General features: G+C 34.8%; 1 protein-coding gene across 1 annotated transcript; it reads right to left on the reverse strand.

Annotated features, from left to right (window-relative positions):
* Window positions 1–10,658: 10,658 nt before the first annotated feature.
* LOC144568444 (PII, uridylyltransferase (DUF2921)) lies at window positions 10,659–14,360 on the reverse strand. Its single transcript, XM_078318801.1, has one exon. It carries the CDS (start codon window positions 14,089–14,091, stop codon window positions 10,819–10,821), a length of 3,273 nt encoding a protein of 1,090 aa, XP_078174927.1. The 5' UTR covers window positions 14,092–14,360; the 3' UTR covers window positions 10,659–10,818.
* Between the last annotated feature and the right edge of the window lie 387 nt (window positions 14,361–14,747).

Below are 14,747 nucleotides of genomic sequence, written 5' to 3' on the forward strand. Positions count from 1 at the left end.
CTCTTCCTAACAGACTGTCCACGAAATTAAAGCGCAAGACAAAACCGTACAAAGCTAACATTTAAAGCAATCAATGTAAAATAACAATGCATTAATTAATGGCAAATTAACAAATTTTCGTTATTAGCAGACAGTTAAACCCAGTTAAACCAGTTCGAGGACGAGCTCGGGGTACCAGAACATTTCTCTAAAAAATATTATGATTGAGAATATTGAAAGAAAACATTTAATATTATTTTCATTTTTATACCTAAGAATTTTACAGCGCAAGCCCAAGTTTTTTAAAAATATCCATTTTATAAAATATTTTAATAGAAATAACCAGGATCGGACCGATTTTTTAAAAATACCCAAACCGTGAAAAAAATCCACGGTTTTTTTTATATATAAACTTATTTTTTTAATAATATATGTATATGTATATGTATATGTACATGTACATGTATATGTATATGTATAATATATGTATATGTATATATAATATAATATATGTATATGTATGTATATATAATATAATATATGTAGAGTGACTAATATGCATTCGGTAGCATATGGGGCGATATGCATACGATCAAAATTTGAAATTTCAGAATCCAAAAAGTCGATCTAAACCATTCATCTTGTTCTCCATATTAATATGTGCTTGGAGACCAAATTTTATATTTTTTGAATTTTTTTACTATTTATTAAGCCACTTTGAAAATTGTTGATCCAACGGTGGCTTAACAAAACAATAAAATCAGCAGCCACCGTTGGATCAGCAATTTACAAAGTGGCTTAATAAATAGTAAAAAAATTCAGAAAAATATAAATTTGGTCTCCAAGCACATATTAATATGGAGAACAAGATGAATGGTTCAGATCGACTTTTTGGATTTTGAAATTTTAAATTTTGATGGTATGCATATCTCCCCATATGCTATCGAATGCATATTAGTCACTCTCATAATATATGTATATATATATATAGAGAGAGAGATGGGCTATGGTGCATTGCAATGCATGGAGGGGTTTGTGGATTGGACCATAAATCTAAAATTCAAAATCCAAATGGCCGATCCAAACCGTTCATCTTGTTCTCCATATTAATATGTGTTTGGAGACCAAATTTTATATTTTTCTGAATTTGTTTTACTATTTATTAAGTATTTTACAAAATTGTTCATCCAACGGTGGCTGCTGATTTTACTGTTTTGTTAAGCCACCGTTGGATCAACAATTTTGTAAAATACTTAATAAATAGTAAAAAAAATCAGAAAAATGTAAAATTTGGTCTCCAAGCACATATTAATATGGAGAACAAGATGAACGGTTTGGATCGGTCATTTGGATTTTGAATTTTAGATTTATGGTCCAATGCACCAAACCCTCCATGCATTGCAATGCACCATAGCCCATCTCTCTCTCTCTCTATATATATATATATATATCGAGGAGGGTTCCAATGCCTCATTTTTTTCATACCTCATATTTTATATTTTCATTTTCAAAGTCCAAATTGTCGATCCGAACCGTTCAACAAAATATTTATACTAAAATATGGTTAGGGATGAAATTTTATATTTTTTGGAATTTTTTTGCTATTTTTTAAGATAGGTACAAAATCACTGTTTTTGAACCGTTCAAAAAACAGTGATTTTCTACCCATCTTAAAAAATAGTAAAAGAATTTCAAAAATTATAAAATTTCATCCCTAACCATATTTTAGTATGGATATTATGTTGAACGGTTCGGATCGACAATTTAGACTTTGAATATGAAGAAAATGAAGATATAAAATATGAGGTATGATGAGGTATAAAAAAAATGAGGCATTGGAACTCTACTCATATATATATATATATATATATATCTAGAGTAAGGCTTGGGTGCTATGGATAGCATAGAGGGCTACGGCTCAATATTCGAGTTTTCAAAATCCTAACGGTCGATCCAAACCGTTCATCTTGTTCTCCATATTAATATGTGTTTGGAGACCAAATTTTATATTTTTTGGAAATTTTTTACTATTTTTTTAAATAGGTAGAAAATCAAATATCTCAATGGTGCATAATTTTTTAGATCAAGTGATTTTTTACCTATCTAAAAAAATAGTAAAAAATTTCCAAAAAATATAAAATTTGGTCTCCAAACACATATTAATATGGAGAACAAGATGAACGGTTTGGATCGACCGTTAGGATTTTGAAAACTCGAATATTGAGCCGTAGCACCGTAGCCCTCTATGCTATCCATAGCACCCAAGCCTTACTCTATATATATATATATATATATATATGAATATATAATATATGTATATGTATATGTTATATGTATATATAATATAATTACGTGAGTAGAACTAGGGTGTTCTTAAGCTCACCAAAGTGTTTGGTGAGCTTAACTCCAAAACCCATCAAATCGATTTCAAATGACGAATCCGTACCGTTGAAATCCGCCTACCTTACGAGTGATGCGTCTATATGTGAAAATTTTAAACATTCGAATTAATTTAGTATAAAGTCAATCGGTCAAAATTAGAAGGTTAATAAATTAATTTTAGTGCATTCAATTTTGAATGTTTTTTTTACCGCTTGACTTTATACTAAATTAATTCAAATGTTTAAAATTTTCACATGTAGACGCATCACTCGTAAGGTAGGTGGATTTCAACGGTACGAATTCGTCATTTGAAATCAATTTGATGGGTTTTGGAGTTAAGCTCACCAAACACTTTGGTGAGCTTAAGAACACCCTAGTTCTACTCTAATTACATATAATCCATGGGTTTGTTTTTTTTATAAACTCATTTTTGTACAATATATGTATATGTATATTTATCTATATAATATAATATATGTATATGTAGAAATATGCTAATATGCTATGCGTAGCATAGAGGGCCTCCGTGCAACGGCTCAATATTGGACTTTTCAAAATCCTAATGGTCGATCCGAACCGTTCATCTTGTTCTCCATATTAATATGTGTTTAGAGACCAAATTTTATATTTTTTGGAATTTTTTTACTATTTTTTTAGATTTATTGAAAATTGATGTTTTACTATATAGGCAGTGGCTAATTTGCTGCCGGCCTTTTTTCATTTTGTGATGTACAAACAACAAATCCAAACCATTAGATATTTAATCTATACTATAATCTACTTGGAGACCAAATTTTACATTTTTTGGAATTTTTTACTATTTATTAAGCTGGTTTGAAAACCGCTGATTTCAATGCTGCAGAAATTTACTGAAATCAACGGTTTTCAAACCAAGTTAATAAATAGTAAAAAAATTCCAAAAAATGTGAAATTTGGTCTCCAAGTAGATTATAATATAGATTAAATATCTAACGGTTTGGATTTATTGTTTGGACATCACAAAATAAATAAAAAACTCAGCAGCACCTCCGGCTAAAATGCTACCGGCAGCAAATTAGCCGGACCCTATATATATATAGGTTGTGGCTAATTTGCTGCTGGCAGCATTTCTGCCGGCGGTGCTGCCACTGTTTTTTCTATTTTTTGATGTTCAAACGACAAATCTAAACCGTTAGATGTTTAATCTATATTATAATCTACTTGGAGACCAAATTTTACATTTTTTGGAATTTTTTTACTATTTATTAAGCTAGTTTGAAAACCGTTGATTTCAATGCTGTAGAAATTTACTGAAATCAGCAGTTTTCAAACCAGCTTAATAAATAGTAAAAAAATTCCAAAAAATGTAAAATTTGGTCTCCAAGTAGATTATAATATAGATTAAACATCTAACGGTTTAGATTTTTCATTTGTACATCAAAAAATAGAAAAAACAGTGGCAGCACCTCCGGCTAAAATGCTGCCTGCAGCAAATTAGCCGGACCCTATATATATATATATATATATAGGGTCCGGCTAATATGTTATCGGTTGCATAGAGGCCTCCCGTGCTACAGCTCAATATTCAAGTTTTCAAAATCCTAACGGTCGATCTGAACCGTTCATCTTGTTCTCTATATTAATATGTGCTTGGAGACCAAATTTTACATTTTTTGGAATTTTTTTACTATTTTTTTAGATTTATTGAATATCGCTGTTTTTTATGGTCCAGATTTGTCTGAAAAACATCGATTTTCAATAAATCTAAAAAAATAGTAAAAAATTTCCAAAAAATGTAAAATTTGGTCTCCAAACACATATTAATATGGAGAACAAGATGAATGGTTCGGATCGACCGTTAGGATTTTGAAAACTAGAATGTTGAGCCATAGCATGTGAGGTCTCTATGCAACCCATAGCACCGTAGCCAAGTCCTATATATACACACACACGCACACATATATATAATGAGAGAGAGAGAGAGTGACTAATGTGCATTCGTATGCATATAACCCGATATGCATACGGTCCAAATTTGAAATTGCAAAATTCAAAACGTCGATCCGAACCGTTCATCTTGTTCTCTATATTAATATGTGTTTGGAGACCAAATTTTACATTTTTCTGAATTTTTTTACTATTTATTAAGTCACTTTGAAAATTGCTGATTCAAAAAATGTAAAATTTGGAGACCAAATTTTATATTTTTTGAAATTTTTTTACTATTTATTTAGATTTATTGAAAATAATTGTTTTTAGACAAATCTGGACCATAAAAAACAGTGATTTTCAATAAATCTAAAAAAATAGTAAAAACATTTCAAAAACTATAAAATTTAGTCTCCAAATACATATTAATATGAAGAACAAGATTAATGGATTGGATAGGTTATTTAGACTATGAATCCAGTGATTTATAGTGCAATGTACAAAAGAAGCTATACATTGCAATGCACCATAGCCCATCTCTCTCTCTCTGTCTCTCTATATATATAAATATATATTAGTGTTCTAAATAGCTAGCTATAGCGCAACTATAGCGATTTTGGACCTAGAAAGCTAAGCTACGGGGTAAAACTGTGCTAATCGAGCTACAGCCGCTATAGCGTGTAGCGCGTAGCGGCAATAGCAGTCTGCTATGCTACATGGGTTGGTAATTTTAATGGGCGTTAATGTCCAGATGGGCTTTTTTTTACTTTATCAAACTATATCAATATAATAGAACATGTGCGGGCTATACCGCTATATCAATTAAATTTTGTATTATGCATTATTGTTGGGTTTTCCAAAAATGAAGAAGTTAAACAATGCCTAGGGACCTTGTCCATGAGAAATTGAACTTCAATATGAATATTATAACTTCTTAATCAATTTGGTGTTTTTTTTCTCAATGAGACATGTTTACTATTAGTAGAAATATAAAATATAATTTTTGAAATAAGAAAACGCTATTTATGATGGCTTCCGCTATTCGCTAAAGTTTTTTTTTTGGCCTCCCCGCTATGCCGCTGATTTTACATTTTCTGGACCATTGGATCAGCGATTTTTCAAAGTGGCTTAATAAATAGTAAAAAAATTCCAAAAAATGTAAAATTTGGTCTCCAAGCACATCTTAATATATAGATCGCATCTAACGGTTCGGATTGACTATTCAGACTTTGAAAACGGAGAAAAATGATAGGATGCATTTGGGTGCATACAAATTTGAGTGCATTTGAACCCTCCTCTATATATATATATATCATGAATATGAGTGATGTTAAAGATAACAAATTAAGTGTGTAGCAATCATATATTCTATCTTTAGGTTTCTTTTTCAAGCATATGAAAGGGTAAAAATGGCAAATTAAGCACGCAATCTTTAGTATTCTCCATTCCATTCCAATTAATATTTGCTTTTTCTCATGTGGTGCGGCCGGCGCTGTATAAAAATCTGAAAATCTCCAATGGATGTTGATGAGGACGCAAATGATGCCATCCCGCAAATGCAAATGCAAATGCAAATGCAAATGCAAATTCAAATTCAAATTCAACCTTCCCAGCCCTGTTGCGAACTGAGTAAGAACGGCAATGTGCTGGTAACGGCTTTGTTCCTTCTCTTTTGTGATATCCCTGTGATTTGCATAGCTAGTTTCCGTACTTCATATAGCATGCAAACAATAGCTCTGTTTTTCATAGTGGCTGTTCTGGTTCAAGTTTACGTCTTCTGTGCACACAAATTCATCATATTGGACCGGGAACGGGAACGGGAACGTTCTGTCTTGGCACTGAAATTGAGGTGGATTTGTGCAGTGGTGTTGTTGTTGATTAGCGTGGCGTACCCTGCATGTTTGTATTCTTTCAAGCTGCCCCTCTCCTGTAGAGTTATTGCATGGACAATGTTTGCCATCCATTTCTTCGCAGCTATTTTGGGCAATTTTGGTTATATCTTAAACAATCATGGTGAAAAACCTATTTACCCTCTTGCTTAATTAATTAATTAATGATCCTGTGTTTATCGATCGAGTTCGCCATTTTCGATCTTAATTAATTTGTTATTTTTCTGAAAGCATGCACTGTCAAGTGACCCATTGTACGTTATCCAATTTATAATTGCTGATTGCATAATAAGGCTTCTTCATATTGATCAAATTTGACATTTAATATATATATTTCGTATGGTGCAAATTAGATCTAACGACATTTAATATATATACTTGGTATGTTTTTAATTGCAAATCTAGCAACTCGATCGATCATAATCCAAAATCATGAATAATTTATAATTTTATTGGGTATAATTAATTAATTAAGTGGAAGCCAATTACATACATGAATCAACATGCATGATAACAGGCATATATATGGCCTATGTCGCAGTAGTACTGTGCCACCTGAAGACAGAATTCTGCTGATCTTCCATGAGCAACCTCTTCCTTTGAGTTCATGCATTTCTTAAAAGCCAGTAGAAAGCAATTTTCTCGATGTCTTATATATATATTCTTAATGTTAGCTGGTGTACGTGGCGGTCACAGTCATGCATGTCTGTCTACGTATACTGATGATGTTTTATAGCCAGCGTGGAAGCGCCTCCTCAATTAATTATATATTAATTGGTCATTAAATTATGTAACTTATTAATTTTTTCTTCAATTAATGCTAGAGCTTCAGTTTCATCACATATATATTAATTAATGTAACCTCCTTTATTTTAATGGTTTTAATTTATAAAACTGTGGTAGTTATCGATCGGTAAATTATATCAACACATTTGATTTTGCACTTATTGCCCGCCATCTACAAGTTACATGCAATTAATATCATACAATTCATGTATATATATATATATATGGTGCCACGTCTCTAATCTTAATTCATTGTTTAATTAAGACATCACCAAATTAGTTAGAGAAGATCATTTTAGCATATTTGCTGCAAGTCCCACAACTCATATACCATAATTATCAATAACTTCTAATTTTTGTTGCAATCATGTCGATAAAAATCAATTATCATTTTAAATTCAGTTCTTGATTTTTTTTTATGTTATTGATTACAACAAAGAAATTCAGGAAAGTGATATGCATATATATATAATGCATGCATGGGATGGATGATTGATTGAGTAGTGAGTAGTGAGTAGTGAGTAGTCATGAGTCAGTACTGATAGTGATTGGATGGGTCGTACTGTTCGGCTACGGTTTTTCTGAATGCAATTGACTTGATGCTGGTTCTGGTACTTGTAGCATTAATATTCCAAGGCATATGGCCTATGTCGCAGTAGGACTGTGCAGCCTGAAGACAGAATTCCCATGATTTTCCATGAAGAACCCGCTCTTGTTTTGAGTCCATACATGCCTTGAAGGCCCGTAGAAAGCATTTTTCTCCCAGTAAGCATCCAGGGAGGCAAAACAGGAATGGCGGCCACCGAAATCCCACTGCGGCCTTCATCTCTCCTCCTGACACCACCAAGACTGCTACCAGTAACATTGTCACAATTCCTCTCTTCATCTCTCCTATTAATTGGGTGTGTATAGTAGTGGTCATTGTACTTGTGCTTTTTATAGATCGATACGTACTTAATTGCTCAATTAATATTAATTTCATTAAATAATTCATGTCACTTAATTCAATTTAATTATAAAGCTACCTTCAGTTAGATCTCTACATTCATTCACAATTAAAACCTGAAACCTCCACCCCCTTTTTATTGGTTTTTCTGCGTCCTGTGAAACACCAAATATTAATTTCATGTGTTACCGGAGCCTCCGCTACTTAATTTCCAGAGCCCAGCATTTAACCTCATACATATGAGAGAGTATATGCTTATAAGTATTTTTATTTTCAAAATTCAAAAAGTCTATCTGAACCGTTAGATGTGATTTCTATATTGAAATGTGTTTGGAGACCAAATTTTACATTTTTCTGAATTTGTTTACTATTTATTAAGCCACTTTGAAAATCGCTGATCCAACGATGGCTTAACAAAACAGTAAAATTAGAAGCTACCATTGGATCAACGATTTTCAAAGTGGCTTATTAAATAGTAAAAAAATTCAGAAAAATGTAAAATTTGGTCTCCAAGCACATTTCAATATAGATATCACATCTAACGGTTCAGATTGACTTTTTGGGTTTTGAAAATAAAAAAATAACTTATAAGAATATACCCTCATATGCTTATGTAAGTAGAGTAGCCAACTTCATAATATATATATATAGAGAGAGAGAGAGAGAGAGAGATGGACTTGGGTGAGACGCGGAGCACCACGCGTTTGTACTTCACGCCGTATTTTCATTTTGAAAGTCCAAACAACCGATCTGAACCGTTACATGTGATCTCCATATTGAAATGTGCTTGGAGACCAAATTTTACATTTTTTTGGAATTTTTTTACTATTTATTAAGCCACTTTGAAAATCTGAAAATCTGGGTGAACAGTAAAAATTTCTGGACCACCGGATCAGCGATTTTCAAAGTGCCTTAATAAATAGTAAAAAAATTTCAAAAAATGTAAAATTTGGTCTCCAAGGACATTTCAATATGGAGATCCTGTTGAGCGGTTCGGATCGGTTGTTTGGATTTTCAAAATGGCTAAAATGTACCATGGAGCACCAAACGTGTATTCTCCGCGTCTCACCCAAGTCCATCTATATATATATATATATATATATATACTAGTATCATACCCGTGCATTGCAACGGAGACATATTATAAGAAAAAAAAAATTAATGAAAATAATAATTATCCAAAAATTAAGACACATGTTAATAGAAAATTTATATGATTATTTATTTTTAATTAACTTTAATCGTGATCTCTGATAACAATTTGATGATGTGATAATTTTTTATTTTTTAAGTTCCAATGATATCAAATAATAGCTCGATTCAAATCTAAAATCAAATATCGTACAACAATTCAATATCGACATATAATATGATATCAAAAAATATAAATAAAAAGTGTTATCGTGTGTACGTATAGGATATATATATATACACATACATACATATTATAATAGAAATATATATTCACACACACGTTGCAATTTATATGCTTCTTTGTTTTCAATTTATATTCTTCTTCTTCTTCTTTAATTTGTTTCTAATTTAGAATACACACACATTGATATATTCTAAATTTCCCACAACAATATGTATAGAAAAAAACAAGAGAAATAAGGAAATATATAAAAAAAAAAAATTTCATTGTAATCCGTATAGAAACGAAGAAGAAGTAAGGAAACAAAGAAATAAGAAAATAAAAAGTGGAGTCTTCTCAATTGAAGAGGAGAAATATAAACAAATAAATATTTCGCTAAATTTCAAATTTTATTCAATTTTAATTATAACGTATCGTGTGACAGAACATGTGGTGATTATGTTTTTAACTAAATTTAGACTTCTATACATAAAACATATGCATTTAATCAAAACAAGACAAATTATGCAATTGGATGACTGAAATCTAATCCGAAGTTTTATCTTTCAATCGTAGCCGTTGGAGGATCGGACACCAAACGTGCTTAATAATAGAATGGAGATATATATATCAACTAGTTTTCTGCAAGGGTAAAATTACTTAATAGTGTTGGTATCGTCACACATACTTCTATTGGTAATAGCAATATATTTGCAAAAAATAATTTTTGTGGATGTACCAGCAGTAATAAATTAGATTTTTGTTGATATTATTTTATTTTTCTAGTACTCTAAAATCTTACATGTTTTCTATGACATTTATCAAACGGGATATATCATTATTTTTAATCATATTGTTATGTGTTTCATTTATTATTTTTCTGTGAAGAGAGTATTTTCTACTTCATTGGTTCTTTTTTTTAAAAAAAAAAATCGACAAAATTAACTACATACCGGTCAGAAGAAACAAGGGAAAATTGTAATATTTAAGAAAAAAAATTTCACTGTAAACTTTCTAATGTGGAAATAATATAATTTCAAAGCATATATTAAATTATCAAAAGAAATAAGGATAATTACAATAAAATTCGTACTTGTTTGTCACATAATACAAATTACAAGCAAATATTAGAGAGATTAACTTTGAGTTTTCAAATTTCATGCTTGACAAATTGTAATTAATAACGGCAACTATTTTAGACCCTAAAAATTAAGGCACGACATATATACATCCAACTACAAAATGTCATTATCACAGTTCGAGAATCGGATTCTCTTAAAGGGACTACAAAAATCTTCCGAATAAAGAGATCGATCGATGAACCATGCATATTATCAGACGCAGGTGCTGAGGTTCAAAATGTTAATTGGGAGAATCATCTCCTGACGCTAACAGAAACGAAAATAGGTAGTTACATCTTGCAACCTTGACATAAGAGAAATTAAACTACAACTGCTACTGAACCAATATATAAAACAGACAACTAATTAATAAGCAGCCTCTCACATTATTCTACCCCCTCCACCCATTTCAAAAAAAAAAAAAAAAACAAGGAAACACCAGTGACCTATACCCTAAATTTCCTCTAGTTGAGAGGGCGCATCCTTGCGCAATTCACCAGTAATCTCGGCCTCCTTCACAGCTGAAGCGACGAGCTCAGCCTCAAAAGATGACATAGATGGCAACCTCTCATAAACCCTTGAACCCATGGAAACAAGCTTCTTCTGGCCTGACTTAACAGTACTACTAATCTTCTCATAATTCCATCTCTGTTGTACATATACTGCCACCATAAACAGAATTGAGACCAGAGGTATCATCACATCACCAAATTTGGAGAAAAAATCAGAGCTAGTGTTCACAAACTCATACTCTTCGCCAAAATAAGGGTTTATAACTGGGGCCCGGACACAATCATATAAATGTGGAAATAACCTTACAAAGGTTATTCCTATGTAATATGCCTTTGTCAGGGGCTTGCATTGTATCTTCCATAAATAATTACCAATTATTTGAGGGAGTAGAAAGAAATCTTGTACTAGGCCAATGTACTCCTCCAACTGTATCCCCAGATCATGCAACTTGTGGCTCTTCCCTTGGGAGTCGACATACGTCTCTTGGTGGCCCGGCCGCCTAGAAACATTGATAAGGTGAACCAAAAGCGCCACAAGAAATCCTGCTGAGTGCACACCGAGGCAAATTAAGAACACCTTTCTGTCATTTGGGACCCGCCACTGCTCTAAGGGACTACGTGTCAGCATCCTTATACGTGATTTCCACACCTTCTGACCTAGCCTCAATGTTATAAGAAATGCAAACATAACAAGAATTTTGACTAGATAATCCATGGCCCAATACCATTGGCTCTTTTCAATGTTGTATGACGGCGGCTCATCAAAGTTTTTCTCTGAAGTTATTTTCTCAAACAATGCCTCAGCACCCGTGATTAGAGGTATGCTATAACCTATGGCTTGCACAGCTAGCATGGCAACTGATATATAAGGGATCACTGTTGATTTGCCTGTGATGTAGTATAACTGGCTCCCAATGCAAGCAATAGCTAAGGATAGGGTTAGAACGCGCAAAATACCCTCCACACTTCTTCTAGAGAGAATGTCTTCTCTCTGTGAACGGTACAAAATCGGTAGTGTTTGGAGGTTGGTGATGTTAAAATGTAGTGGGTCGTCTTCCTTCCTTCGGCTGGAGATGGAAATTTTTGCTGTGGGGTTTATAAGCCACCGAGCGGTGGTAGGTGGGTATTCAATTTTAACCTCAATCAAACAGTCCATACCTGCCTCAAGATTTGCAATCTCAGAGAGAACTTGCCATGTGGCGCGCACATCTCGGCAACCAATAAGGTACATCCGACCATCGACTGGGTTGTACAACCCCTCCAAGTACAGTGTTGAGATGTTGTGGTAGGGCTCACCAGTTAGTATTAGCTCAGCTGAGACATTCATCAACATCTCCGGCCCAGTTGTTGACTCCTGCTCAGGTCCCACCACACCGGGTTTGCTATCAATGGGTAGAGGCCCGTTTTGGGATGTTGCTGACCAGTAGCGGCCAAGCATGGACCCAAGGGAGAGAATCTCTAGATTTACAAAAGGTCTTTTGGTTCTCTTGGTTGGTCGCGGATCGGGTATGGCCGGCACATGCAAAGAAAGGTCATCTGCTAGGTTGGAGAGCCTGTACAGCTCACCAAGTTCATCTCCTTTTCTGGGGTAGCTCAGGAGTGACTTGGCAATGACATCACCAAATGCAGATGGCTCATTTCTTTCTAACAGTGCACTGGCCTGTTTGATCTTGGTGTACTGGTATGAGATTACAGAGGAGGCCATGAACTTGGACCACAACTCAGATGGGTGAGACGGCCTCTCAAATGAGAGAGGGTAGTGTGAGTCCTCCCTCTCTTTACTAAGACTAGTTACCTGCCCTAATATAAGACTCCTTTGATTGATCGAAAAAATGGTTGGCATGTACAAACAAATGCGGGACCCACAGCTGTCACTGGAACCAAGGCACCCAACCATGCACAGCTGACCTGTGGAAGAATTCCACACACCCTCAGCTGAAAGTGTGGTACCACTGATGCCAGTACGATGAAAAGCTGTATATTGAGTTACCCCTGGCGGTACTACACGAAAAACTGCTGACACTCTTGCAGAGCCATAGCTGCCCCCTGTTACTGCTGGATCCCGTGGTTCACATCTTACATCCTGCATCGTAATAGCAACACCAAAGAAACCTCTATTTGTCTGATAAGTTGCTCTATTTGTCAGAAACGGACCCAGTTTTTTACAATATGCATCATTGGAAGTACAATTCCAATTTGGAACAACAAATAGCATCTGTTCTGACATAAAACTATCAAGAAAGCCACAGAAGGAGCTGCCCTTGTACACTTCCAGTTGGGACTTGATGACCTCATCCTGGTAGGGGTACGGGTCACAAGCTGTCAAGACCTGGTCTTCAGACCCGAACTGGTAGTTCGAGTATGCACCAAGTTGAGAAGTAAGTTTGACTGGGTCAAAGTACCTGGTCCCAGATGAAGGGTTTAGGCTCCTGACCTCACCATGTACTGCCCAGCTTGTCAGGGTGAAGGATTTGGGATATCGGAGGGTGAGAGCTATGTTATCATCCTTGTCTAGTAAAGAATGAGTTTCAGCCATTTTCAGCCATTTTTGCCAAGGATTTTTTGGATCGGATTCACGGGTTGGTAACATGGCTTCACCCACCAGGCAAAGAATCATCTCGCTATCTGACTCGGTGTAGACCCCTTCAAAAACTATTGTCAGGTCAGAACTGCCTGGCCAGAACTTAAATTCTGGTGACAGGTACCGACCCATTTCTGGAGCAGTTCCATTTCGGGAAATACCAATGCCAAGGGCCCCAGTTACATTGAGAGCATTTTTAAAGTTGTGTCTCGGGTCGATATGGGTTAGCAAGAAAGTAGTTAATGATAACGGGTCAGGTAGGGCAGAGGTGTTGGAGTTTGTATCAGATGAGTCGAATGGCATTAAGGGTGCGGGTGCATGAGCAGGGTTCTGAAACCAATCTCCTTTGACAAATGATAGCTGGGGCTTGAGAGCGTTGATACGGTTGGGGTCAAATTGGAGATTGATTCCAGAGGAGAGGACTGAATCACATACTCTCTGGACCTTAGCAAAACGGGTATATTCATGGGGCAGGATGTCATCGGGTATTGAACCCGGCATTTGAGCAGACCGAGGCGTTGTGGGATCCATGGTTGGATCAGTAGTCTGAGTCATGGCTAGAGCTAGAGAAAAGGTGAATATAAGGGATAGTATAAGCAGAAAAGTGGTGAGCTTCAAGGAAGGAGGCTCCATTGTGGCAAAACAACAAACAGTTAATTAGTAGTAGGCAGAGCTTTAGATTGCAGGCAGTACTGACAGTAGCTGTTGAAGTGTGGAAGAGATTATCTTTGTGGAAAGTTGATGGGATTAAAGTCCATAGAAATGCAGATGAAATTAATTAGGAGAATTTTGAGGAAGAAAAGAGTAGCAATTGAGAAATGAAATTGTGGAAATGCAGAGTGGTCTTCACTCAGTTGTAGCATTTGAGGAGGAAGGGAGAGAGAGAGAGAGAGAGAGAGAGAATGAAATTGTTTGACTTTTGAAATAAAAATGATTTTATCTCTGGTACATGGATGCTTCTCTTTTGTTTTGTTAATTGCTTTTAAAAACATTTGGATCCTTGACTTTGTACTGTTTGGAAGTGCCATCCAATTATGCCACTGATGATGCTTGCTTAGTTGCTTTTGGTTGACCGTCAGTCCGTCACAAGTAGAAACAGTGGCAATTACGATATAAGGAGGGAAGATGAGAGCTAAAATAAAATAAAATAAAATTGATGGATGGTCATTGGTCAGTGCAGTGGGATTAGCTAAATTGGCGGTGGTGGCGCCGAGCATCGCGCTGCTGTGTCAAGTCGGTGTTGGGTCATGTCATGTGCGAATGAATGTGCGATCACGTGATTGATTGAT

Source organism: Carex rostrata, chromosome 17 (assembly GCF_964058835.1).
Source record: "Carex rostrata chromosome 17, lpCarRost1.2, whole genome shotgun sequence".
NCBI lineage: Eukaryota > Viridiplantae > Streptophyta > Magnoliopsida > Poales > Cyperaceae > Carex > Carex rostrata.

What these genes read in the sequence shown, in the direction of transcription:
- LOC144568444 (XM_078318801.1), bottom strand. Translation starts at nt 14,091, where the DNA reads ATGGAGCCTCCTTCCTTGAAGCTCACCACTTTTCTGCTTATACTATCC.